Source organism: Bactrocera tryoni, chromosome 1, assembly GCF_016617805.1.
Source record: "Bactrocera tryoni isolate S06 chromosome 1, CSIRO_BtryS06_freeze2, whole genome shotgun sequence".
NCBI lineage: Eukaryota > Metazoa > Arthropoda > Insecta > Diptera > Tephritidae > Bactrocera > Bactrocera tryoni.
In genome coordinates, this window is record NC_052499.1 from 86,650,947 (window position 1) to 86,678,103 (window position 27,157).

At 39.3% G+C, this 27,157-nt stretch overlaps 4 protein-coding genes across 6 annotated transcripts in view; 2 read left to right on the forward strand and 2 right to left on the reverse strand.

Annotated features, from left to right (window-relative positions):
• LOC120773881 (J domain-containing protein) overlaps nucleotides 1-11,705 on the forward strand; it is a 38,107-nt gene extending 26,402 nt beyond the window's left edge. For 2 of the 3 annotated variants that reach the window (XM_040103054.1, XM_040103060.1), the window contains exons 4-5: nucleotides 7,759-7,914; nucleotides 10,798-11,705. In XM_040103054.1, the coding sequence (XP_039958988.1) occupies nucleotides 7,759-7,914; nucleotides 10,798-11,025 (384 nt within the window). In that variant the 3' untranslated portion in view covers nucleotides 11,026-11,705. The remainder of the gene's footprint in view (nucleotides 1-7,758; nucleotides 7,915-10,797) is intronic. The other variant, XM_040103068.1, reaches the window with a different exon arrangement.
• A 1,523-nt stretch (nucleotides 11,706-13,228) lies between these two features.
• LOC120779480 (prolyl 4-hydroxylase subunit alpha-2) lies at nucleotides 13,229-16,857 on the reverse strand. The gene is made up of 8 exons (XM_040111798.1): nucleotides 16,618-16,857; nucleotides 14,945-15,096; nucleotides 14,700-14,856; nucleotides 14,289-14,640; nucleotides 13,733-14,209; nucleotides 13,599-13,655; nucleotides 13,362-13,527; nucleotides 13,229-13,302 (listed from the first exon to the last, which is right to left on the reverse strand). Exons 1-8 carry the CDS (start codon nucleotides 16,803-16,805, stop codon nucleotides 13,229-13,231), a joined length of 1,623 nt encoding a protein of 540 aa, XP_039967732.1. The 5' UTR covers nucleotides 16,806-16,857.
• Nucleotides 16,858-18,681: 1,824 nt separating this feature from the next.
• On the reverse strand, nucleotides 18,682-22,147 carry LOC120782323 (prolyl 4-hydroxylase subunit alpha-2-like). The gene is made up of 9 exons (XM_040114545.1): nucleotides 21,923-22,147; nucleotides 20,604-20,755; nucleotides 20,382-20,532; nucleotides 19,975-20,162; nucleotides 19,729-19,862; nucleotides 19,213-19,668; nucleotides 19,087-19,140; nucleotides 18,851-19,016; nucleotides 18,682-18,789 (listed from the first exon to the last, which is right to left on the reverse strand). Exons 1-9 carry the CDS (start codon nucleotides 22,111-22,113, stop codon nucleotides 18,728-18,730), a joined length of 1,554 nt encoding a protein of 517 aa, XP_039970479.1. The 5' UTR covers nucleotides 22,114-22,147; the 3' UTR covers nucleotides 18,682-18,727.
• Nucleotides 22,148-22,348: 201 nt separating this feature from the next.
• LOC120779535 (prolyl 4-hydroxylase subunit alpha-2-like) lies at nucleotides 22,349-27,056 on the forward strand. Its single transcript, XM_040111896.1, has 9 exons — nucleotides 22,349-22,359; nucleotides 24,559-24,810; nucleotides 24,882-25,036; nucleotides 25,098-25,466; nucleotides 25,538-25,692; nucleotides 25,755-26,201; nucleotides 26,264-26,323; nucleotides 26,404-26,569; nucleotides 26,932-27,056. The coding sequence occupies exons 1-9, from the start codon at nucleotides 22,349-22,351 to the stop codon at nucleotides 27,054-27,056; spliced, it is 1,740 nt and encodes a 579-aa protein (XP_039967830.1).
• The last annotated feature ends 101 nt before the right edge of the window (nucleotides 27,057-27,157 follow it).

Sequence of the window (27,157 nt, forward strand, 5' to 3'; positions counted from 1 at the left end):
CAATATTTGCGGTTGAGCTCACAAATTTTCGTGCCCAGTGATGCGAAAGTTAGTGGTTTCCTGTGCACATAAAATAGGCTAAAGTTCCGTTACAAAACCAACAATACACACAGCCCCGAACAACTGCGAACGGAAATCCTCTGAAGACCTGTTGCATCCAGTTGCTGTCACTCACTAATTAATTGTTACTCTAAGGTCATGTGTGTCATGTATGTTTTGTTGCCCGTGCCACATGTTGCTCCGCCCGCACGCCACCATAAATATTTAGGCGAACACTTGTGGTTGTGCAATTGCTGTAATTAACTTCTCTACTTTTATTAGACTTTTTGTTGTTTTGGCAGCATTTGTGTATCCTTGAACCTTAGCGGAGTGCGGCCTTTAGTACAACTATTATATACACACATACATATGTACATATATACTCATAACTACGGGCTCAGCAGCATTTACGTTGTGCTGAAAAACACATTTAGCACCAAAAACATGAGCACAAAAACGATTTCATGAAAATTTATCAAATCAAATAATGGAATTGTTTGAAAGCCTTTACTTTGTTGTCACAGACACAAATGCAATATTTTAAAATAAGCTTAAATTTCAGCAGAATTATACTCAGGTCAATTGCCACTTGCAATGTTTCTTTCTTCCACTTGAAGTTAATTTGCATATTTGTAAAACGAAAAGGGCAATCAGAGCAGTTCTATTAGAATACAAAATACAAAACAATAATATTCGACTTTTTTGTCATACTTCATCGGCAGCTCGAGCTGTTATTCTTCATTGCAATTGGCAATTTTAATCTTCACTAAAGTTGTCGAAAAAAATCCGCACTAAAATAACAACCGATCCTGATATGATTTATACGGAAGTTTTGAATATTGCAAATTATTATTTTTTTCTAGTGTTCAATCGATTTGGGTTCATGCACACTGCATTGAAAGCGGAGACGTATGATATCAATCGTTCTTTATAGTAGGAGGAAGCATCGAAAGCCTGAGTGCGAAAGTTTAATCTTCCTACTACCTACTATACTCATATCTCTCCCACGGAACCACCGGATTAAGTATTACTTCATGGGAGACAGAAAGACTTTAAGTCTCATCTATCATGTGGACTGGCTAACGCATTATATACTGTATTTTCCATAGTTTTGTCATAATTAGAACTGTGGCTGCGCAGACAGCTTTCAATTTACCAGAGGACTGATACATGAGTTTTAAAATTTTCCACCGGAAAACTACCGCCAAGTGAAGTTTTTAAGTTTTACCTTACATTTGAAAAACTAGGGCATTGCTTAGAGTCTTCTATGCACCCTGTATACGTCGGACAGTACAGATAAAGGTCGTTATGGAATCGGAACAGATAGCTTCTAATTATTATTTGGGTTAGGTGGAAGTCTAGGTACCCATGTTGTTTATCTATCCACGAATAGATGCCCGGGATTAATCTGTGGCTCCACCGTACTTTGCCTGAGGTTTGCCACCGTTGCTGCCACATTGTGATGCTTTTGGTTCTCTCTTCTTTTTTTTTACTATTAGAGACGGCTCTAATAACAGGTCCAATCGCGCGAATTCGTCTTCCTAGATGTCAATGGGCGGGTGGCATACTAGCTAGAACTTCAGCAGCGTCGATTGATATCGTTCGGAACGCACTTGTTACTCATATAGCAATGAGCCTATGCACAGCGTTTATTTGTTTTGAATATGATTTTATATCTAGCGTAGAAAGTTACGGAACTCCTCGCTTTTGCTATTAAAGCTCGCCGGCTGGAATTAAGGCAGCACCTATTGGCCATCATTCTTGATAGAGCACTATATATTTTTTTGGAATATCCGAAGTATGCGCCAGGTGTTCCTTAAATTTTAATTTGAAGTCCAATATTATTCGCAAATAATTCAGTTGCGGCTGTGAAATAATGTCGCATTCCCTTATGGTGAGTGATACTCTTTCTGCCACCTTACTTGTGCTTGTGAGCGATACTTCCGGTTTCTGGTTAGCGAACTCTAAACTCTTGGTAGCAAACCATTGATGCAGAGCATTTATGCTATCATTGCATTTGAGCCGGAGATTATCCAGATGTTTAGCCATTGCTTCCACTATGAGGTCATCTGCATATGCGATATTTTCACATTTTTTTTTATCGATGTATTCTTAACACCCCGTCGTACATCAAGTTCCATACTAGAGGGCTTAGGACCGAGCTTCGCGGTACTCCACCTGAGATAGTATAGCTCTGACGACTTCTCTTAGTGCGACAATAGTGGACTTCTTTTTTATAAAACCGTATTGTCTCTTTGATAATCTGCAAACTCTTTGAACCGCTGACTACTAGCGGTTTCTTACTATGCTTTCGTACACTTTACCAATGGTGTCCAGCATGTACAAAGGTCGATAAGATGAATGTTCTTCAGGTGGCTTTTTTGACCAAATGCTGTACCTTCCACGTTTCGGGGAACATCTCTTCTATTATCTACGCGTTTTACATTTTGACGAACAAGCTGGCGCATTTTTGCGTCGGTGTCTGACAATAGAAACATAGCTCCATCATTTCCCACTGGAGTCCAATCGACTGTAATTCTAGTGGACTGCACATGATGAACCGGTTCTCAGGCGTGGAAAGACGAAAAAGTCGGATGGAAAGGTTAAGACATCAGTCTTTTCGGAAGCACGTGGTATAATACATACTCAGAGACTGATTACTGAGCCAGTTAAAAGTGGTGTTCTACTGTTCCAAATACTTAGTAATTGTATTAATTTTTATGAAGAATCTGTTTAAAATTGTACGTATACATATATTCAAATGATTCCTACAAACATGAATTTTGAACAAATGCTTATTATTTCAAACATAAATTTTGTATTTATGAGTTGTATTAAATTTTGGCATAAAGAGATAAAGGGTATCCTATGTCCTAACCCTGGTTCTAAGCTACCTCTCCACCAATTTTCAGCCAAATCAGTTCAGCCGTTCGTGAGTTATAAATGGTGTAACTAACACAACTTTCTTTTATATATGTACATATATAGATTACAAAATTTTTATGCAGTGAAATTTCCTTGCTTTTTCTTGAGAATAATAATATTTTATTCAATGTAAGATGTGTATATGTGTGCCTGAGTGAGTAAAAGCAATAACATTCGTCTAAAGAATCAACAAGCGACCGTCAGCTGGATGAATGACGACTTTGCCTGCATACTTGTAGGCGCTGATACTCAAAAGTGTATGTGTGTTTATGTAGGTCACGTGTGGTAATGTATTCAACAGGCGTCGATTGAAGTGGTATTAGAGACGCACATCCATACACTGAATTGCGCCCACGTTGTGAATAACTAATGTTGTGCCCACAAGCGCACAATCGTACAACATTTATCACTAACAACAACAACAACAATTCCAATGTAAAGTGGTTGAAACATACACAATAAAGAAGAACAATAGCCGTCAAAGAGTAGTCAAGTTGTCACTACAAATGCATGTGCTCGTAGAATAACACATCGTCAATGACAATGGCAGAGAGAGCGCGGGAAATGGCATGATGAAGAGGGGAGTGAATGTATGTACCCTCATGTGTGTGTACGGTGAAGGTAAATACAAACCACATCACTGACCACTCAGCCACTAAAACATTTAGCACTCAGGCGGAGAAACCACCGAATCTGAAAGCTTTTCCAATTTGATTGCTGCCTGTTGTTGGCTGGGATGAGTGATGCCATGAGGTGAACGTTCGATGGCCCTCAAATAAATGGAGCGACACAACGCCGGCTTATCGCTCAGAGATAATGCAAAGTGCAGACTTCAATTTATTAGTTATTTTAGGCACTTGCCTGAAAAGAGCTGAAGAGTAATGTCATTAGAATGATGTATCAGTGAAAATTAATTGGCTGCGTCGCAAACTAAAATTATTTGGCAAATGAGAAGATAGTCGAGATCAAGTCAGGACGATTGTTAAAAAGACATATTTTTTTCTGGAAAGTTCAGAGTAAATCATTTTCATAAGCTATGGAAGTTGTTCGCATTTGCTATCCACGAATTTTTCTGTCATGCTTATTATAGATATTCCGTCAAACTGCGAGCCAGCCAGCTTTTGAAAGAATATCAAAAAATATGTATTTATGTACAAAATAACCAAAAGGACACATTTTATACTCAATAACCCACCAACCCCTCCCCCCTCGCACAGAACAATCAAGCGTAAATTGCTTTGTCTATTCTTTTCCTTTTTTCGTTCTAAAATAATATAATTTTAAAAGCAGCCAAATCATGTGAACGAATTTCGGCCTCAACACCCGCCCACACATTTGTCGCTGTCAGGATATATCACTTACTCGCAACCTCTCCACAAGTACACTCACAGCCACATAAACGAGTATAAACACAACGCGGCGCAAAGCATTTGCCATTGTCGGTCTACTTTTACAATCCACCAGAATGTGCTACCGTTTGCACCAGCATACCCACACACATACACGAGCGCTTGTGTGCTGGTGCTGGGAGCTGCCATTTGCCGTTGACAGCAGGCAATAATCGATTAGCGCTTTCCCACTGAATATTTAGGTCAGCGCTGGACAAAGAGCACCCACACTTCGGCACATATGCATATGTGTGTGTGTGTGTATACATACATATACATGGACTGCGCCCGGTGTTCGCTGCTCCATTTGCTCACGTGAAATGGAAGTTTCATTCACTTCGCTTTAGTTTCTACTCCAATTTAGGTTTATATTGCTTTTTTTGCTCATCGCTTTCAGTAATTTCCCTTCTATATGGTTTTCAAGCGATTTCCTCCCCGCCCTCTTTCGAAAGTGAATGCACATGAGCACAAAAGCAATAATTAACACAAATAACACTTTGGCGGGTGCCTTTAAATAGCTGAATGCGAGCTGTGGCTGAGTTTCCTGTTGTTTTTGTTGTTGTTCTTACAACTATTGTGGCAAAATTGATGATGTGGGGAATTTTGAATATGCAGAAATATGCATTGAAGCAAACTAACAGCAGATTCCATATAAAATTCTGTGAATTCCTTGCTCTCCTATTGACAGTGCTGGCAAAGCATAGAAGCAAACCAGATTATATAAATACATACATAACTAAATACATATATGAGCGTATATCTAGCTTAACTAAATAATTCAGTAAATAAATGTTCTTTGAATTGATTAATTAATTAATAGCAAAAGAGTATGAATTATAGAAAAGTCATAAAATATTGCTGCGAAAGGATTGTTAAATTAATTACCTTTCCCATTATTGATGCGTGGAATGAATGGTTTCGTGGTTTGGTTTGGTAAAATGCAGTTGGAAGGGAAGCAAATATTCCGTTTGCCTTTGAGCTGCACATAATATCAACTTATCAGCGCATAACTAATTTGTTTTGGGTTGTAAACTACAGGGCACTCGAAGTGTAACCAATTAAAAAAGCCATAAATTCGGTTGGAAAATTATTTTTATTTATTTTAAAGTACGAAATGTCTGAAAATAATCATAAACTCAGGACCAATTCACTTTTGCTCGATATGACCACCTTTTGCCTTAACTATGGCCTTGAGACGATCAAGAAACGAATCGCAAGCTGCCCGAATGTGACTTGCCGGTATTTTGGCCCCCTCACGGACAATGACTTTATTCAGCATCTCGAGACTGGTGAATTATTTACTTCAGACCTTGCTATCCAAAATGGCCCCAGAGACAAATCCAGTGGATTCGCATCTGGTGAATTCGAGAGCCATTGTGTGGTCGTAATGAAGTTCGGAATGTTGTTTTTCAGGCATTCTTGGTTCACTCGCGCTTTGTGAGATGGTGCTGTGCCTTGTTGAAATGTCCATGGTTTGCGACCGAAATGTTTGTTTGCCTAGCCTTCAGAACATTTTCCCGATAAAATGTCGCATTTACTTTGACGCCAGGCTCGATGAAAATAATTGGAGAGCGCCCATCCGCGGAGACAGCGGCCTTAACCATTATTTGTGGCGGGTGCTGCCTCCTGGTGGCCAACCGATGACTTAGATTCTCGTATGAACGGTCGGTCAAGTAAACCCTATCGTTGTGAGAATTTACGAATAGCTCAATTGGAAACATTTTTTCATCAGAAAACACAATGTTCGGAATTTGACCGCTTTCGGCCAAGCGAAGCAAATGCTTCGCTCTCTCAAGTCTTACTTGTTGCCGCTTCTGTGCGAGGTCATGGGCCTATGGGCCTTGAGCTCATTTTTCAATATGCGTCGGATGCTGCGTTCGGATATTTTCAGTTCTTTAGCCATTTGATTGGCACTTCGTCGTGGATTTCGCTCATGTCGCTTCTTCACTTTCCGAACCATCTCACGTGACGTTGCATTGTTTTGATGGCCACCTCTATGGCGTTTTGCGATGCTACCAGTATCATTGTAACGAGTGATGGTTCGATAAACAAAATCTTTATTCACATTAAGGTGTTTGAGCTCACGAACAATTGCTGGCTGTGATTTTCCAACTAAATATATGTAAATCAATCACACTATTACCTTTGAATTCCATCGCTGATCACTATTTTTTCGTTCACTTTTGGCAAAACGCTTTTGTACACTTGTGAACAATACTTCGAACTGTCATTCAGAAAATTTATAAACAGCTGATTCCAGTGCGACAGCAGCGCGAACGGTCTTCGAGTGCCGGACCCTGTAATATCTTTTTTGAATAGCTGCAAATGAGTTTTTAAAACGCAATTACAATTTCAATATATTACTTAATTTGTTGACAATATGTTTACACATCCATTTTAAATTGGCAAATTTTTTATGTTTGCGTTAATGGACGGACGACAGCTTAGCTAGAACACCTTTTAACAGGTACTTGTGGCCGATTCAGTAATATGGCACAGAAACCTATTGAAGTTCCAACGAATGTAAAATTTCCAACCACACCCTTATAATGAAAAACAGTTTCGTTCAAATATATTACTAATACGTTGTGACAAAAAGCACTCGGAAATTGTTATTAAATTCCCCGGGTAAATGACATTTCAAAAATGTTGCTAAGTTGGTAGGACTGTTCTTAGTTACTGTACCAAATATTAATTTTATCAAAAACACAAGCCTACGAGTGAAACAAAGTCTTCAAAGACGGTCGAGAGATCGTTAAAGACATGCCTCGTTCTGGACGACCTTCGACCACTTCAACTGATGAAGGATATGTTGCTTGAAGATCGTCAAGCAAGTGTTAGAGAGATGGCAAGAGAACCCAACATCTCTCGCGAGTCCGCTCGGATGATTTTGGTGGTTATTTTGGGATATGAAACGCGTTCTTGGTCGACTCGTTCCGATAAAGCTGAATTTTTTTCAAAAGGATGATGATGCAGCATCGCATCGAACCTCGATTGTGACCGCATTTAATACCAAAAACGCAATGAGTACCATCGATCGACCACCGTAAGATCAAACTGAATTGCCGCTCCGTCGAACCTTTTTTCAGTCGATCGAGAGATAAAACAAAATTCGCTTAAGGAGCAGAAGGCCATCCCAAAAACTGCTTATGAAAAGTGTTTCGAGAACTAGAAAAATCATTGCCATACGTGTATTACATCTGAACAGAATATATTTTTAATAAAGATATTTTAGTTTCGTATCCCTTAGCATTTTATAAAATTATATTACAAGCTGTGCCAGAGTCAAAAAAAGCACTACCTTTTACTTTTGATATTTGAATATTTTTCACATAAAAATCATTATTCCGCACAAATCTGTCAAATTTCATTTTCATAACGACAAAACACATTTATCTACTTGCAGGAGGCAAAGGAGACGCTCTGCGACCCGGAGAAGCGCGCCAACTACGACAAATGGCGCAACAGTGGCATCGCAATGAGCTACAAGAACTGGCTGGGTATGAAGGAGCACGTCGGACAGGTGAGAAGATACACAATCGCCGAGAAAGTGGATAAGGAGGTACGAGTGGCAAATCGAACGCAGCGAGTATAAAATGATACGAAACCTTTCTCGACGTGCCCCCATTAATGCATTTAGTGTACCCCAAACCAACACTCCTGTGCACTGGTGCGAGAACGTACTACAAAAAATACTGACTTGCACTCTCCCTGCTTCGCCATGAAAACATTCTCCGCCAAACGCTTCTGACCCCCTGCACACTCACTGAGACAACTCCGCCGCCGCACATTTACTAATGAAAATAGTCGCAAAAGAAAGCTTTAAAATATTACGAAAAGTCCACAAACCATAGCAGCTTCTTGTTGGGTGGCAACATCTACTCCACTATTGGCAGACAGTTGGTCATTTTGTGTCTTGCCATTTTGCTGTTGTCATTGCAATTTCCCCTCCTTCCCTTCATGCAAACTTATTTTCAATCCTGCCACTTTTCCGGCAGGAATTGCATTTTGTTGCCGTTACTCTGAGTTTTCCCAGAATATATGTATGTATATATAAGCTATTTTAATGTGATGCAATAAATTTATAGAACATCTCAATTTGCCTCTGCCATTTACAAGCGCACACACACGCACACAACTACATGCCTAATAAGTGTGTATATTAGTCCTCGGAGTAATCGATATGTACCTATCTGCATGATTCATGCGCTTCCCTTCGCGTGGACCGAATCGCTTGGCATGAAATACAGAAAATAATAATTTCTCTTGCCACTGAGGCCACAGTGTGCATATGAAGAGCACAAATTGCTATGCAAACACACTCATTTTGTTAATTAAAATGGCAAATAGAAAGCGGAAAGTGGAAGAACTTGAATGCTATTTTAAATATTGTTGCTGTGATTTGCTGTTATTGCTAATCGAATTTTAAAATAAAATGTGTTTTGTTCAAAAGATGGGGCGGCCGAAGATAAACTCCTCACAGCACTAAGAAAAGTCTGCCCGTTTAATGTGCCCACGAAGAAAGCAATCACTATGAAAGTGGAAAGCCTTAGCTTATAGTTTACATAAATAAGAGCAAATCGAAGCATTTTTTTAATTTTCGTAGGCGTTTTCGATGGCGACATCAAAAAACTGGGAAAAAAGTAATAATCAATTCAAAAAAAGCTTAAAAGGATTTTTTCCACAATTAAAATTTTAAACTATAAAGAACAATATTTTGGCTAAGGTGAGCACTTAGGTTAAGTTAGCTGATAGGGTTTGCTTAGAACTTTACTTTACTTTCTTGTCCATAATTAGCTTGGTAGTTTCAAGGCAGAATAGTTCTGTCTTTCTGAACCATCAGCACTGGCACTGTGTCCATCGGTATTGTAGACTTACCTTTGAAAAAAAAAAAGAAGAGGTTGTGATGTAGGGATTTATTTAAATTTCTAAAACTTCGTTTCTTAAATACATATTATAAAATAAGTAAAGGATGTTTCTGTATGAATTCATTACCATATTAGCAATTTTGTAGCCCTACCGTAGAAGGGTAGAAAAACATAGTCAACTCCTTACAACTGAAAATCTCAACAGCCAATTAACAGGTCCCTGACTTGATAAAAAGGAATTTCGCGTGTTGATAAAATAATGCCTCTTTGAGTGGAAAAAATGCAGTTGAAGCAAAAACTTTTTTTTGATGACGAGTTCCCGGGTACTGCGCCAGGAATGAAACATGGCTCTAACATTTTACTCTAAAGTCCAATCGACCGTCATCCGAGTGGACTGCACACGATGAACCCGTTCCAACGGGACTTTATTGACTATCTTAAAAAAGGAAGGACCATCAATAATGACTATTACACAGCGTTATTGGACCGTTTAAAGAACGCATTCGTCGAAAAACGGTCGCATTTGTAGAAAAAACAATGCACCGTGTCACAAGTCAGTGAAATACAGTGATGGGGAAAATCCATGAATGAGGGTTCGAATTGCTCCTCATCAACCGAATTCAGATCTGAGCGTTAGCGACTATTTACTGTTCTCGTATCTCAAAAATGTGCTCGCTAGGAAGAAATTTTCCACGAATGAAGTGGTGATTGTCAAAACTGAGGCTTATTTCGAAGCAAAGTACAAATCGTACTAGCAAACAAATAGTATCGAAAAGTTGGCGAGTTGCTACAAGCAGTGTATAGTATTTGAAGGGCACTATTTTGGAAAAAAATAAAAAAAATGGTCCATAAAATATGCTTTGATATAGTAGGCCGGGAATTTCTCAATTCACCTGTCATATGACTTTTAATATAGGCACCCTTACTCTTCATTAATATCAATCTGGTGTGGTTCAATATAAAACCTGTAATTCTGGCATATTACAATATACTAAAAAGAAAAATTATGTTTTCTGGAAAAAACACAGTTTTCAAAGTTCTCGATGCGACTTTTGAGAAAAGGAGGTTAATTGACACAGCTGACGAGTTTATTTGGTCTCCTCCGATCGAGGTTTTCAATTTTTAAAATTTTGCATGATTAACGTACTGTATTTAGTTTTCCAGCAATGGCTTCGTTTTTTTATGAATATACTTGATGTTGTGAATTTGCCCTACTCCATATCCATTCGTGTATGTATACTTTTGTATTTACACAACGACATTTTATATAGTTGAAACTGAAACCATATACAGTAACGATGAATTGTTTTCGAAAAACAAGCACAAACAAAATAAACAAAATTGTGGAGTTTAAGCCTCACTCGGCAATCGCAATCAATTTTCCCTCACGTTTATGTTACATACTTGTATATTAAAAAACACCCGATTGGGGCGATTACATGGAGAGAAAACAATTCACCGTGACTACATGAGACTCGCATGGTAGAATACACACACACACACACACACACACGCACAACCACAACACAAACGTGCACGGAATTTATTTATTCAATAATTATCTCTTCAACTCACAGTCCATGCACTGGGCCACACCAAAGACCAAGGACCGCATGCTGCCAGAGGCGGGCGCCGCCACTGGCGCTGGCGGTAGCGGCAGCGGCGGCCTCTCGGCGGCCTCACCCAACCCGGCCCATCGCCGTGCCTCCGAGGGTGGCGCTGCGCTCTACTACGGCAACCGGAAAACCGAATGGGGCACCGAGAACTCCGATGTGGCCAACAAGTTTCGCAACTACGAAATTTAAACAACAACAGCAGCAACAACAATACCAAAAATATATACATATACAAGTAGTCGAATACTCGCGCAGCAGTCAGTATCAACAACAACAACAACAACAACTGCAACAAAAGAGAGTATGTAAACGCGAAGAGCGTGCTGATTCAGCACAGAACCAACCAACAATATCACATGGAGTACACACATGGAGTACACCGGAAGTTTTGACCACTGACATTTACAAACAACAAAAACAACACGCGCACACAAACTCATTGAATTATATATGTGTATACATACACACACACATACACAACTGGCTGAGAATGCAGCTTGCAACCGCGCGCTGCCGGCGGTTAGCACTGCTTCGAAGCGCAAAATTTTGATGACTTTTATCATATCCAAAAATTTTCAGAACTTATCTAAATGTATACACTGAATGTTTTGACCAGGTACATGTTGTTACTTATTATATATTCATAGTCAAGGTAAAGCTATCATTCGTATTATATGATACACACATACATGCATAAATATATATAAATGTATTTGATTAAAGCGAATAAAAGAAGAAACTAGAAAAAAAACACGAAACTAAGAAACTGTAATTTCAATAAACGCCTAAAATTAACGAGAAGACGAAGTTAAGCAAAAGAAAAAATACAAAAATGAAAATAAAAACAAATAAAAGAAATTATGAGAAAAGAAAACTATTTAAAATAAGTGTAAACCAAATATTATAAATCAAATATTAAGAGGTATTATGAAACTAATGAATATTTATATGAAAACTTATGAAATTAGCAGCATTAAATGTATTTATTTATGAAGCAGAATGAATTTACGATGTTGAACAAACACACATATTTATAAAACCTGTATTAATTAAGCTAAGAAACGCGTTGAAGTAAATATCTATTGATGTTACATGTGTGCCCCCAATGACAATCCCCGTTTTTGAGAACTTTACTAACTGTCAATGTGAGCAGAGCAAGAAGAATGCTTATATTTATATACACCAACAAGTAGCCAGCAGCTTGTCCAAGCCTCCTACACATTGCACGAAGATGAAACAGCTGAGAGAGGCGGAAAAATTTATATTTCAAGCATTACGGTAAACTAAAATCAAATCTGAAGCGAATTTAAAGCAAAATAATTAGAAAGGATTTACAAAAACAAAAAAAGAGATTATTTAAAAAATTTAAGCAACTAGCGAATAGCGAAAACGCAAAAAATAAAAGAAAAATAAAATAAACGCCTAACGGTATTGATGTTGCGCACAAAGCCAACTGTCAAAATGCAAAGAAATCAAAACCTACACATATTCCGAAAATAAATACAGACACTTTTCCAAAACTAAGAATTGAAAAAAGATCAATTAAAATCGCAAAGTAGTTATGAAGACAAAACGCAAGTCGCAAGTCGAGACTCGAAAGCGCAACTAGCAAACCTAGCGCAAACAACTTAGTGTTTACTTATGATAATTCACGTGAAATGAACCACCTACCAAAGAAAATACAAAAACTAAAAAAAAAAATAATATTTCTTCTTTTTTGATATTTTGTAGCGTGAAGTTGCGCCGTAATTGAAGCACATATGACAAATACAGAACATTGAGAATATTAGTAATTCCGATTTCCATAAAACACTTGTATTTTAACTATATATATAGAAAGAGAATCTTACTAATAAAACATAAGAAATACATATTTATGTATAAATGTTGACATTTGTGTTGTTTGAATGACGTACTCACGCCTGTGGAAGCATACTTTAAGCTCTTAAGTCCACATAATTAATATTGATAAACGATAAGGTGCAGCATCGCAGTGAAAAAAAATTAAAGAAAAGGTATGAAAGTTATTTTTAGCAATTAAAACGATTTTCTTAGCTGTTTACAGAATTCAATAAGAAATAACACAGGCAAATAAATAAGATATTCGGTGGCATTGCCACGCAGACTTAATGAATAGTGAAACGACCTAACTTTATTGCTGAACATTCTGCAGAAAATACACACAAAAATAAAAAGAAACACTTAAAACTAATTTGCGACTTTGTTTGCTTAAAAATTTCGATTTAGAAACGAGGTTTCACGAACGTGTAAGTATTTTAGAGGAAATATTTTATTTTTTCAGCACTAAAATAAACAGTTTAGGAGACCCATTTCATAAATATAATACTTAAACATTAAAATACACCATGGCCCTGAAAAGTCTTTGAAGATATTAGCTACTGTCGACCCGTAACTCGCAGGGTCGCCGGTCGCTCTGCACAAACTCGCGGATCCAACGATTGAGCACTGTTGGGAGGCAGAGAAAAACATAAATTTTTTATGGAAAGTAAGCGCTTGCAACTTACCCCACTTGGAGCCCACAATAATCGGGCAGCCGCCATGGAGAGTGCGGACGTCCCGCACACCGTCGGCATGCAGATTGTACCAAAACGCCGCGGCGCCCTTCTTGGGCATCAACAGGCGCTTGAGGTAGGGGAAGGCAGTGCCGCCACCCTGCTCAACATCCGTTAGCTTGAAGAAAAAACATAGACGTTATTTTAGTAGTAAACAAGTTAGTAATAAAGAAAGGTGCATTTACTCACATAGAAGAGCAGAGTTGCAATTCGATTGCCCATTTCAGGACTACTTATCACGTGTTCCTAAAAAAAAAGAATATAGCACCAGAAATGCGCATTGTTTACTAAAATTATATGCAAACAGCACAGCTTGTTCTCACCAACTTCGCGTCAAACGCATCGTAGTGCTGGCCGTAGTGACCGCCTATGCCATAATTCTGGAACTGGTGATCTTCAGCAAAATCCATATTCAAATCGGACATATGCCCAGCTCGCACATCAATCGCGGTCAACAGTGGGTGCGACTGCTTCGGCAGGAAGACAAATTGGCTTGTGCGAACCGGCGAGACTTCGCCCTTGTTGTAACCCATGACTGTTGCCCGCACTATATAGTCGTTGGATAAAGTCTTCATTTGCTCTATTTCCACATCCGACAAAACATCGTAATAAACCACGAGCAGCGGATCATGATTTAACTCTTCGGCTTTAATGGGTGCGATCAGTAGGAATGGATGGGTTTCGGTGAGATAGCCGCAACGCAAATTACGCTCCTCGCTTGGAGTTTGCTTAAGCAGGCCATTGCAGGTGTGTTTGTAGCGCGTGAACTCATCGGTGCTGAGCAGGTTCGCTGGCAGTGGCTGTGGTAGCGTTGAAACATTAGCTTTACATTAGAGGGAAATGAATGCCCTACACTTATTGAAAAACATTCTTACCCACCTCATGCTCCTCGGTGAGATCAACAGTCGAGTATTCCGAAAATATGTTTTCTAACTGGAAATCTAAGTAGCTATTCGTATAGTTCTCGACATCCGGTCGTAATGCTACCAGCTCAGCAAAGGTTTGGTTTGCGCCCTGCAAATCACCCAAATGTCTTTTAGTCTTCGCCAATAATTCCAAAATTTCGGCTTTATCGGTTTTCTCCGACACGGACTTCTGTTCGCTGCCGTTCTCTTTGGCTTTGTGCAAGCGTTGCAGTGCTTCCAAGGCCCAAGCATGCGCTAGTCGCATTTGGTTTTCCTTTTCAGCGTATTTCGCGATATCCAAACAGAGTTGGGCATCTATTACCACGCTATTAATGAAATAAGTTAATAAAACTGGAGTAGTTAACTTGCACTATTCCCTACTCACTTGTATTTCACACCCTCCAGAATACCTTGAGCCATATCGGAGGCTTTCAACCGGTAGACATCTTGTATGCGCAAAAACCCCGCAATAGCGCCTTCTAATTCGGAAACTTCGGGGAATGGATGGGCGTTAACGTAATACTCTAAGTTAGCGAGCGGTTCTGTTAAGTATCGGACAGAAATGATCGTAATGTTATCATTTGTTGAATTCAAACCAATTTAGTAATATATATGTATGAGTTAAATTACTTTTTCCCGCTTCATGTTGCATAATATTTTCAACACGCTCCCAGTCCAAAGTTAAACGTTTCGTTAATAAATATTTGTTTACAGGACTATCAAAATAGTCCAAGCCCTCCTGTAGCGCTTCGTACCGATCACTTTCCAATTCGGCCAAACGACTGCAAAAATATATTTTATGGTTAAAAAAACAACGTCATCCGATTCGTACATATGTACTTTAAAAGTTTTGATATATAAAAATGAAAATACCGGTTTTCGACGAAAAGTGTCTCTTGTTTCTTTCATCAAACCTTCTTTTCAACTTATTTTTGTATTATGTTTATGGATACCTTTATTGGCGGAATGAGTAGAGGAAGTAAAGTGGATGGATCTAGTAAGAGTAAATATAATTTTATGACCTAATTACACTCAAAGTTGGCAAAAATCCTCTTAGCTGTATTCTCCGCGCGGGTGTCAACTGGGCAATGGGCGTCGCTGCTTACAATGTCATGATATCAAGCTGGCTCCTGTCAGAATCATTTCATTGCAGACAGGTGACTCCTAGCGAAGGCTGACGTATCTTTCCAATCATCCCCTTATGTTGTACTACTCTACATGCATCCTCTGAAGTAGGTGTATGGGTAATACAACGGCCACTCATAATGATGTACTTGGCGGTAGGTATAAAACGCTAGGAGTAGAGATATGGAGGGCAAAAAAGGAATCAGTCCAAACGTTGCTGGAAGATGAGGCTGCTAACAAGAAATTGCTGTAAGCCCTAACACGGAAGATGAACTTCCTCGCTCTCCTGTGCAGGCGACCGAGGGTCCAACTCTGACAACAAGAGAGGTCCCCGAAAGAAGCCAAGCAAGGAGGGGTTGAAAGGGATATGGAACAAGGCGGCGGTCGGAATAAGCAACCGTCTCGAGGGCAAGTCTAGAGAGGAGGTAAAGAACGGCCGGGCACACTTCGCCCCTCGAAACTGGTGTAATGCTTCGGATCCAGCTTATGCTAACCACCTGGAGGAGCATATCGCTGCAATAAGTCAGCGTTGGGCGGCATTGTCACAAGAGCGATGGAAAATAGTGAAAATAACTATTGGAAGCCCTCTTCTACAGAATGGACGTCGAACCGAGCGCACCCATGCCGTCATTTGATGGAGCAGAATGGCTTAGCGATGTCACATCGATCACCTATTTTGAATGTCCTTCAAACTTCCAGAAAGAACTTGATTTATCTGCACTAAGCTGTAAATAATTCTAAGCCCAATTAAAATCTAGAATACTAGACATTTTCCAAACGCGATACTTTCAACCCCTTGTTTGAAACCCTTTGGTTAATGTTGCTCAAGATCAGGAAAAGTTTACTTTTTTAGTTTTATGATCCCATTCACAACATAGGACCATTTCTCTGAAAACCTGGAATCTCAACTTAAAAAAAATGGTTTATTTCTTCGCTATGAAATTTTCTGTTTTTTGTGGCAACCAACAATTTTTAGTTATTCGTAAAAATATTCAAAATACCGGGCGATTGCACTTCTAGTAAAGGCTCTGTCATGTAACCGCTGAATTAACAATATTGGTCCAAATAAATTTTCAAAAACACAATTTTGAACATGTATATATTGTATTACTAAACTGAATACTTTCACTCTCGGTACCGTAACTCCAAACCCAAAATCTTTCTCATGAAAAACTTACGCCTTCAGAAACTCCAATTTATTTTCATTAAACTCCACATATTTTTGCATATGCTTCAAGAGAACACCTTCAACTTGCACTAATTTCGACATTTGATGCACCGAGGAGAAAAACTCCATTTTGGACGCATTTACCGCTCCCGAATGGAGCAGCAAAAGCGCGCAGGTTACAAGGAAAAATAACTGCATTTTCACGGCGCAGAAACCGAGTATCACAATAACACAGCAAATAAAATTAGAAAAAATAAAGCACAAGCCGCGCGTGTCGCGGTAATGAATCGCTAACCGTTCTAGCGAAAATCGAAATTCCAACTGAAAGTCACGTAACCAAAGGCGACTATCGCTCAGCTTCATGTGAAAACGATTTCACAAAACATACGAACACCTGTATGGCTGTGGGCTTTTCATAGAGGGAAAAGGTTAAAGAAAGGCTCTGAGCAAGTCTGCTCATGGGTCGCTGGCTCAAATGTGAAGCGATTAGTTAACCGGTTTCTAATTAACATATTTGTAACCAAAACGTAGTGCCGCTGAGCTGAAGAGCTGGAGAGCTTTCGGGTCAATGAGCCGGCGGATCATAACAACATAGTTAATAAGCTGTTGTTTAGAAGCCAGTAGACAAATTGCCACACAAATGTTTACATATAAGCAGTAAATATGTATGTAAGTAAGTTCTCGTTGGCTTTGCATGACTTTCATATTTTTTAAAAACTAAAAACGCAGAATTTTTTAATGACAAAATTGAGGTAAGAAGTTTCATCCTTCTTACATGACAAAGAAAGCAGAATTGACTACCAACCGACTTACTACTTACAATAATATTAGGTCTACAACTTTGCTTCCGCCGTTTTTTCTTTGTAAATTTAAGGCTTTATTGTATAAAAACGGTTTCAAAAATGTTATTCAAAATATGGTCGTCGCTAGCTACTACTTTTGACCATCTTTCTGGCAGCATGCGTATTCCGTGACAAAAGAACTCCTCATCTTTCGAGACGATCCAAGTATCAATCCAATTTTTGACTTCTTCATAAGAACTGAAGTGCTCGTATACCATCGATCGGAACAAGATCGTCTGGAGAATACGGCGGGTGGGGTAAGATCTCCCATTTCAGTGTCTCCAAATTTGCGACGTGAGGCCGAGCATTATCATGCTGGAGAATGACTTTATCGTGTCTTTCCTCGTACTGTGGCCATTTTTCTTTTAGTGCTCAGCTCAAACGCATCAATCGCGTTCGGTATCGATCTCCTGTGATGGTTTCACTTGGCTTTAGCAACTCATAATATATCACCCTTAGCTGGTCCCACCAAATGCCGAGCATAACCTTGGCGCCATGACTTGGGCTTTCCCCGTGACTTTCTTCGCTTAGGATTATCGTAGTGGACGCATTTTTCGTCGCCAGTTACAATGCGATGTAAAAATCCCTTTCGGTTGTGCCTTTGAAGCAGCTGTTCACATGCAAAGAAGCGCCGTTCGACATTTCTTGGTTTCAAGTCGTAAGGAACCCAGTTTCCTTATTTCTGAATCATCACCAAGGCTTTTAGGCGTTTTGTTAGGGCTTGCTGTGTCACTTACAACGATTCGGCAAATTCTTCTTGGGTTTGAAAGGCATTTTGGTCGAGTAATGCTTCCAATTCAGCATCTTCGAAAATCTTCTCCCTTCCACCACCATGCCGGTCTTCGACTTCATAATAACCATTTTGAAACCATTCGCGACATGTTCTTTCACTTAGGACAGCCTCACCGTATGTATCCGAAAGCATTCGATGAGCCTCAGCCGCACTTTTCTTAGAATTAAAAAAGAAAAGTAAAATTTCGTGCAAATGTCGAGAATTCGGCTCAAAACGTGACATTCTCAGTTGAGAATAAATTTTGGATGCAAACAGATCTCTACAAATATTTTGTTGAGTTAGTGTTGACACAAATGTTCAAGATCGATATAAAACGATTTAATCGATTTAATCAACCAGTGCTTGACCCTAGAGACATCTATTGGAAAACAGACACTAAAACCTCAATTTTTTGAATTTGTTTATTTAACTGAATTTAGAAAAATTAAAAGGGTTTTTTTCGAGCCTAAACCTATATACTAATCGTAGAAGTATTTTTAATGTAATTATTCTTTATAGCAGGGCAGTCGGAACATTTGGTTTCGTTCACGTATCCATTTGTTGGTCACTGCAATGATTCAGTTGAAGGTTATTCGAATATTTCTAAACATACTTATTCCAAAACTTACCCCACTTAGAGCCAACTATCACTGGACAACCGGCATGCAGCGTTTTAGAATCGCCCTCGAACCGATTGTTGAGATTATACCACACGACAGCGGTGCCTTTCTTGGGGAAGACCGCAGTTTTTATGTTCGGAAACACGGTCGCGCCGCCTTGCTCCACATCAGTCATCTAGTTTCGCACATAAAATATGCATACATATAACTTTTACAATATTTAAGAAAACAAATAATTTGCTTACGTAAAAAAGTACCGTTGCTTTACGGTCACCTTGCATCGCCACAATATCAGCCGTCTAAAACAAAAGCATTGAATTTGTGAATTTATTACTGTAATGTCGCATACTAAGCACCCTCTACTTGCTTACCATGGAGACATTGAAGAAGTCGAAATGTGTAGCATAGTGTCCACCAAGTCCATAATTCATCACTTGTAACATTTCCGAGCCTTCAAGTTCAAATCCAGTCATGTCTTCAATACGTTTATTAACGCGCGTTGTCACCTCATTTGTACCGTCGTAGAACCAGGCAAATTTGGAAGTGCGACCGGCAACAACCTCACTCAGTTTGCGTTCTTCACTATACACGGTAGCACGCCTCAAAACCGGTTGGGCCATACGCTGAAGCGTTGCGATTTCCTCGTCACTCATAACGTCGTGGAAAATAACCAAGTATGGATCAAGGCTTAGGATTTCCATCTTCAAGGGAGCCAATTTAAGGAAAGCTGTGGTGGTCGTGTTGTAGACACAATAAAGCTTCGTTAGCTGATTCGAAAATGCCCCACGGCAGCCAAGTTGGTAACCACTTGGTGGGTTTTTCGTGTGCTAAAGATCAATGGGCTTGTCACTGTATTATTATTTTAACTCTAGATTGAACCGACTCACCGTTACTGGCTGTGGATCGTTGGTTTTAATGTGCAATTCCACGGCATTTTTCCGGCGCTGGAGCTCCGAATTAGGCTTCGACAAAGGTAAACTCAATACCACATTCATCATTGTCAAAGCATCCTGATAGCGACCTGAAAGTAGTGATGTACCGATTAATATATAATATATACGCATATACGCCTCAGCACTCATATTTTATAGATATAGAAAAATCTTTATATGAAAAGTATGTTTGATAGGTACTTTGTTTCAGAAGAGTTTCGGCATACAGCTCCATAATTTTTTCCCTGCTCAAGTCATGGAGCCTGAACAAGGCATCTTCTTCGTACAAACTGATTGCAGAATAAAGCCAAAATCCAGCGCCTATATAATCTTTCCTACTGAACAGCTCGAAACCCATTGCGTAGCAATCGAGTGCCGACAATTTTGTGCTACAAAAAGAATTTTTATTAAAATTTCCAGTTTTTAAGCATTAGAAACTCGGCAACACAAAATTTAAAATGTTCTTTGTTAATACTCTTAAACCGATTCGCTGAGCCATACACTCGATAATTTGCCGTTGCTTACCGAAGGCCCGCGTCTCAGGCGGGTTTATTTTCAACAGTATTACCATCACATCAGTCTTCCTAAGTTTATGTGTTGATACTCACTCATACTTTTTGCCATTAATTATACCATTGACGAGGTCTTCGGTTTTAAGTTCGTATGTGTCTTGCAGTCGGCTAATTGCGTTTACCGCTTCGACCCAATCGTTTTCCGTAGGCAAATTGGACCAATGCTCGTGTAGAGCTTTAGTTTGCTCTTTAAGAATACAAAACATATTTCGTTATTATTGCAATGCTCTTCATTACGAAAATTTAGGAGAGAATTACCTTGACCAACGCTTTGTTTCATATAAATGTCCAAATAAGTCCAGTCCTTCTGCAATCGGCGTACCAAAGATAATACATTTGTAGGTATGGATACGTAATAGCCAGTATTCTTCTGTGCCTTGTCATTCTCGGCCCGAAGGTTAGCAATCAGGCTTTAGGAAAAACATAGAAATACATGTGTCGTTTAATATACTAAAATAAAAATGTTCTTTTTGATTTCAGATGAAATAAAAATGTTTCCAAAAACAAATTACTTATGTATGTAAAGGCAAAAGCTAAATATACGTGGGTTCCAAAATAAAGAGGACTTTTTGAATCTAGCGCCCCTGGTGGCGTCATCTATATGTCGACTGGTGCGTTAGAATCTGCTGTCTTTACCGATTGCCCAGTGAGAATTTCATGACATTTCATCTATTGGACGTGAGGACATAAATGACGATCAACATGTGAGCAAATCAAAATCCGTGATCACCGGAAATTCCATCGAAACAGTGCGTGAATTCATCAAAAATCAGCCGAAATCATCATTGAAATTCATGAAAATGGAATTGAACAACTCCAAAACATCGATTTATCGCACTTTGACCGAACATTTGGGCTTACGAAAGGTGTGTGCTCGGTTTGTTCCGCACAAATTGACTAACGACCAAAAGTTGCTCAGAATCCAACATTCTAACGACGCTTGTGACCGATTATTTTACCAAAAATCACCTTTTAACCATTAACCACTCCCCGTATTCACTTGATATGGCACGGTGCGACCTTTTCCTTTTCAGAAAAATGCATTTGCCATGAAAGGAAAGCGTTATGTAGACGTAGAGGCCATTGGAAAGGCTTGCACCGGCATACTGGCGGCCATACCGGCCAACGAGCTAAAACACTCATTATTTGAGAAAGGTTTCATGGCCTCACAGCAGCCGAAGTTACGGGGTACTTTGGAAATTTTACGGTATGCGAGTCGTCATAGATATTTTTTCGTCGAGATATTAGAATTTGTAGTAAATTCTTGCCCTTCACGGCAATACTGACGTGTCTGATAGAGTTTACTTCTTTCAGGCGTCAAAGGTCCGCGTATAAACCAATGTATTTTCTGAGAATATATGTAATATTGCATTATCACCATAGCTGTTGGACCGTTACCATCGTTACATTTATGGCTAGAATCATATATCCAGGCCATCGAACGAATGTCATGAACTACAAAATTCAAATGCCACCATACAAATAATATCGTTTATATGACATTATTTCGAAAAAAATCGATGAGATAATTTTCTATAACACTATTTGCAGCAACACAAATCACAACAACACTTCACCTGCGAATGACGAGTAACTTTTCTTCCAGTTCTTTCGCGTAGTTTTCCAAATTATTTATCAAATATGCCTCCGTGTCGATCAGTTGTTCCAGACCGGCTATGGACGTGGTGAGACTGTCGAAATTTTGAGCGTGTTGTGCTGCGCCAAAGTCGGCGCCGAGGAGCAGAAGCAATAACCAGACAAAAAACATATTTCCGTTAAGCAGCCACTGGCTGTAAGCGCTGTGATTCACCCGATTGTTGGCAACTAAATGAAAACGATAGTTGGTCAAAGTCTTAGAGCAATGGTTAAATAGTACTTAGACTGTTGCACAAAGTGGTAATTAACCATATTTCTGCGGTTCATATCAATTTTAGATAGCTGAACTGACTTCCCGCTTTATCTATGTCTTGAATGTGCCCTTTTTCAGTTTGTTTATCACCAAAATGTTGCTCAGGTAAATCAAAATAATTAAAGTTGAGGAAGATCACATTGACGGTTCAGCAGGGTGCCGAGTGGGCGCTTGCTCGTTGCTGCCATCCGGTATTACATTGCGTTTGTCTAGCAAACACTATTAACTGATATGATAATATGGGTGTAGCATCAAAATAAGTTGACTCGTCATTTTATCTCTTGAAACGCCTCTGCGTCAATGCCGCGGCCTTAGGTGGAAGTGAGGTTATGCTTTGATAAAAGTTTGCTTATCAGCTGAGTTGTGTTGCTCTTTAATATCATTATGTTCTTTTCTTGTTGCTGTTCCGCTTGTTCAAAAAGTACGAAGTAGTGCCGGTGCGTGCAAAAATGCACATTGATTAGCCTCCGATGGCATAACCTTTGAAGAAGTGCTGACAAAGAGTCGTATGGGCCCGATTACTTTTCTCCTCTCTATATTTATAGCGTTAGAATGCCAAATGGAATATGTGTGTATGTATTGTTGATAACTTATAAGAAACAAATCGTTGGTTTTACTTAACCACTTCTCGTTCAGATTTCGGTCTATAAGCAGATTCTTCTATCATTTTTACTTTGAAATAATGATTAAATAATGAGTTTTTATGCAGATTTTGAGCTCAACAATTACAATTGTTATCTGTAAAGTTGAAACGTCCAAATTTTTTTGGATCAATAAATGTGAAGATATAGCTTTCACAGGAGCATAGTAATACTATAAACTCTTCTTCGAAGTCTCTGCAAGAGAATGGGCCAAAATTTATTTGTTTCATTAAAATTTTTAAATTTATCGAGTTGTTTGTGGTTTTGTACCGAGTACTGTAAGGTTTCCTAGTTTTAAACATACTTATGCATATGTATAGTCTGAGGAACAACAAAGCCAATGGATTTTCGGCCGAGCGTAGAACTGATAATTAGCGTGCATCAGCTTCCATCTAGAATATGGTCGGATGAAAGCTTACCCTACGATTGTGTACACTGACGTTGAGCAACACCAAAAGCTCCGTCAGGATCGGGAAGAACCTCCCCAAGCCGTTCGATATCAAACGAGGTTTCATACAAGACGACTTTCTTTCGTGTGACTTCTTCAATCTATTGCTGGAGAAAAAAAAAATCGACCTGCAGAACTAAATAGAGAAGGTACCATCTTCTGTACAGCTGCTGCCGTACGTTGATGATATTGATATCATTGGCCTCAAGAACTGCGCCGTTAGTTCTGCTTTCTCCAGACTAGACAAGGAAGCGAAGTATATAGGTAGTAGTAGTGAACGAGGGCAAGACAAAAAATTTGGAAGTCGTAGATAATTTCGCCTATCTTGAACCAGTATTAACACCAACAACAATGTCAGCCTCGAAATTGAGAAGTAAAGTCCTCTCTAGACGAACAAAAATCAAACTCTGTAAGTCTCATTATTTCCGTCCTGCTATATGATGTGGAGGCATGGACGATGACAACATCTAATGAGTCGACATTACGAGTTTTCAAGAAAAAGATTCTGCGGAAGACTTATGGTTCTTTACGCACTGGCAGCGACTAATACCGCATTCGGTAGAACGATGAGAGGTCATGTCGTTCGTATGGATGAAAACAGTCCAGCTCTGAAAGTATTCGACGCAGTACCCGCCGCGGAGGAATCAGCTGAAGATGAAGACCACCGCTCCGTTGGCATTCGGCCATTGCACTTTTTGAATTTTCAAGTAACACCACTTCATTATCATGTCAATGGTCTGAATACAAACACGGTTAATACTAGCTGGCACAAATGTCCCAGGTTTCACTTGAATTTTATCGAAATCATTTCGCATTGTCGGATGACTCAGTTTTCGGCGGTTACGAAGGTTCCACAACAGCAGAAGAATATCGACCCAACAATAAACGAAGAAACTGTTCCTCGCTCGCTCATTCAGCTGCAGTTTAATATACGACGCCATCTACAGAGCAAATACCGACACCTCCTTCAAATAATTAAACACAATCTTCAGTAATAAGCTGGAATATTTTGCATTGCAACGAGTCATAAAAGATATTAATAAAAAGAGTCAAAATTAAGTAAATATTAATGAAGAACGTTTTCTTGTTTTCCTTATGCAAGTTAAAATATACATTACTCTTCCGTACTCGCTGGGCCGGCAGTTTTTCAACACTTGTGTAAACAGGGACTTTTCGTGTTTCGAACTACTTTCGGCCACGAAAACCGAAATGCAGTAAGTTGGTTGAATACCATTTCAGTTATATTTTTAAAGCCAACGAGGCAATTGCTGAAGATTGGTCTCTGACAATGAAGCCTCAACAGTTCATAGTTTTAGCTCTGCTCACTGTTTTTAGCTGCAATGTGAGTGGAGATTACTATACATCCGTCATAAGTCTATTCGATCTGCTGGAGTTAGAAATGAAAGCGATTACATATCTGGAAGCATATATGGAGAAAATGGAGGCAATTAGTCGACAAGTCAATGAGTAAGTTGCAAATAAAGCAAATTCAAAAACGTGGCAATGGATCGTGTAAAATGCCTTCATTATTCTCATAGAACACTGAATGAGTTGGAGCAGGTTTCGCAAGAGGCTGAAGATGACTTCTATGAACACTACTCCAATCCACTGAATGCGTATAAGATTATTCGTCGCTTTGTGATCGATTGGCAGAACTTAAACAAGACTGTGCTTGCGGAGCAACCCGCACAAGGTGAGTCAACGCTTTACACAACGCGAAGATCAGCAATAAGTTTTGTATCCCTTGAGAATAGAATATATTGCAAATATCACTGCACTGGAAAAGAAGGACGGATTTAAGCTTCCCACCGATGAAGATTTGTTGGGTGCCAGCAAAGGTTTGGCGCGTTTACAGCGCACCTACCAGCAAGAAACCATTGATGTGGCTGCGGGCGACCTAATGGAAATGAACTTGTCTTCTAATTTTACGGCGAGCGAGTGCTTTTGGCTAGGCCGCAACTTGTATTCAGCAGGAGAGCTAAAGTACGCAGCTGAGTGGCTTATACAGGCGCGCATACGTTTGGCCGAGGAAATGCAAGAGTCATACGAACCGCAGGAGTTTATAGGACAGATCAGCGACGTGCAGATACTGGAGCAGCTATCGATTACCATGTTTTACTTAGGTGAATTGTTGTGCAACAGTGAAAATTTGATTTAAGTAGAAAACTAGCGCTTTGTCTATGAATATTTACAGGTAAGAGCAAGCTGGCTTTGCTTTTCAATGAAGAACTCTTGGCTCAAGATCCCAACAATGTGCATGGTTTGCGCAATAGGTCGATCTACTCTAATAAGGCACTTGAGGAGCGTTATGCCATCTCAAATGAGGACGAGTCTAAAAAATATCTGCGGGTATAAATATATAATTTGTTTTTGGATTTGTGTGTTTTCTCACAATTGCCTCTCACTCTCAGCGCACCGAACTCGACGTGCTCTTCGACAAGACATGCAATGGTGAGCTGCAACAAACACCGCGCGAAAAACGTCGTCTACGCTGCCGTTATGTGCACAACAATGTGCCCTTCCGTTTTATAGCGCCCTTCAAGAAGGAGGAGCTGAACCTCGATCCATCAATTGCATACTACCATGAAAGCATATTTGAGAAAGAAATCGAACGAATATTAAATGCAACCGAAGACTATGTAGAGCGATCGATGGTCGGCGATCTAGAGAACTCAACTTACTCGGACGTGCGTACAAGTCAAAATACTTGGCTCGACTTTAAGGTACACCCATTTTTGAATAACATCGCGCAACGCTTAAGAGATGCAACGGGTCTGTCTTTGGAATCCGGCGAGCATTTACAAGTAGCCAATTATGGCATTGGAGGACATTACGGCGCTCACTATGACTTCTCGGAGGTGATTATTATACAATTTGTTATCATTCATATCTTCTTTACGCTGAATAATTGTCTTGTTAGATGTTAGAAACAGATGAGTATGGGGGTCAAGGAAATCGCATAGCAACCGCATTATTTTATGTAAGTTTTCAATTTCGAAGAATTATTATTATATTAAATATGTATGATTGCACTCTCCTTTCTCTCCTTATACGATATAGATCAACGATGTGGAACTGGGTGGTGCCACCGCCTTCCCCTATCTGCGCTTAACTGCGCCCCCCGTTAGGGGCAGCATGATCGTTTGGTACAATTTACACAAGTCGCTGGAACTGGATTATCGCACGAAACATGGCGGTTGTCCGGTGATGGTGGGCTCAAAGTGGAGTAAGTATGTACTAATAATTTTAAGTTAGCATGGTACAGAAAGCCAAGTTCAGAAAGAACGAAAGTAGTTAATATGAATTTGTTAGATTAGGTGATTTTAAAGTATTTTGAAGCCTGGAAAATATAAACTTGTGATGTGGATTAGAAAAAGCGAAAACATACATAATCTTTACATTGAACTCAATTAGTTTTTGTCGTCGCATTGCTTCCTTGTACCATAAAATTAACTTCATTGTCTTCAAACTTTGCTCAAATGATTTTATGGGGCCTTTGAAATAAATATGTCTAACTAAAGGGACTAGAGCTATATAGAAAAATATAGAAAGCCTATAATTTAAAATATGTTTTTCTTATTTCACCAGTCTGCAACGAGTGGTTCCACGCAACTGGACAGGAATTTCTCCGGCCTTGTGGTAAAAAGAAGGATGGTCATAAATCGATACAATGGAAGGATTTGTACAGAAACGAAGAGCTGAGCATTGCATAATTTAAGTGATTTTTTTCAAATAAAATAAAATGTTTGTAACTAAAAATTGTGTGTACGTGTGTGTTTGGGTAAAATTAAAAAGAAAAAATTTTACAAATTGT

Coding starts and splice junctions, on each gene's coding strand:
- LOC120782323 (XM_040114545.1), bottom strand. CDS start 22,113: ATGTTTTTTGTCTGGTTATTGCTTCTGCTCCTCGGCGCCGACTTTGGC. Junction 20,756..21,922: donor AAGTTACTCGTCATTCGCAG/GTGAAGTGTTGT, acceptor TTTTTCCTAAAG/CCTGATTGCTAACCTTCGGG. Junction 19,863..19,974: donor CGAAACTCTTCTGAAACAAA/GTACCTATCAAA, acceptor CACTACTTTCAG/GTCGCTATCAGGATGCTTTG.
- LOC120779535 (XM_040111896.1), top strand. Junction 25,037..25,097: donor TGCGGAGCAACCCGCACAAG/GTGAGTCAACGC, acceptor CCTTGAGAATAG/AATATATTGCAAATATCACT. Junction 26,202..26,263: donor CTCACTATGACTTCTCGGAG/GTGATTATTATA, acceptor TTGTCTTGTTAG/ATGTTAGAAACAGATGAGTA.
- LOC120779480 (XM_040111798.1), bottom strand. CDS start 16,805: ATGCAGTTATTTTTCCTTGTAACCTGCGCGCTTTTGCTGCTCCATTCG. Junction 13,528..13,598: donor TTGCAACTCTGCTCTTCTAT/GTGAGTAAATGC, acceptor TTTTTCTTCAAG/CTAACGGATGTTGAGCAGGG. Junction 13,303..13,361: donor TATTGTGGGCTCCAAGTGGG/GTAAGTTGCAAG, acceptor GCCTCCCAACAG/TGCTCAATCGTTGGATCCGC.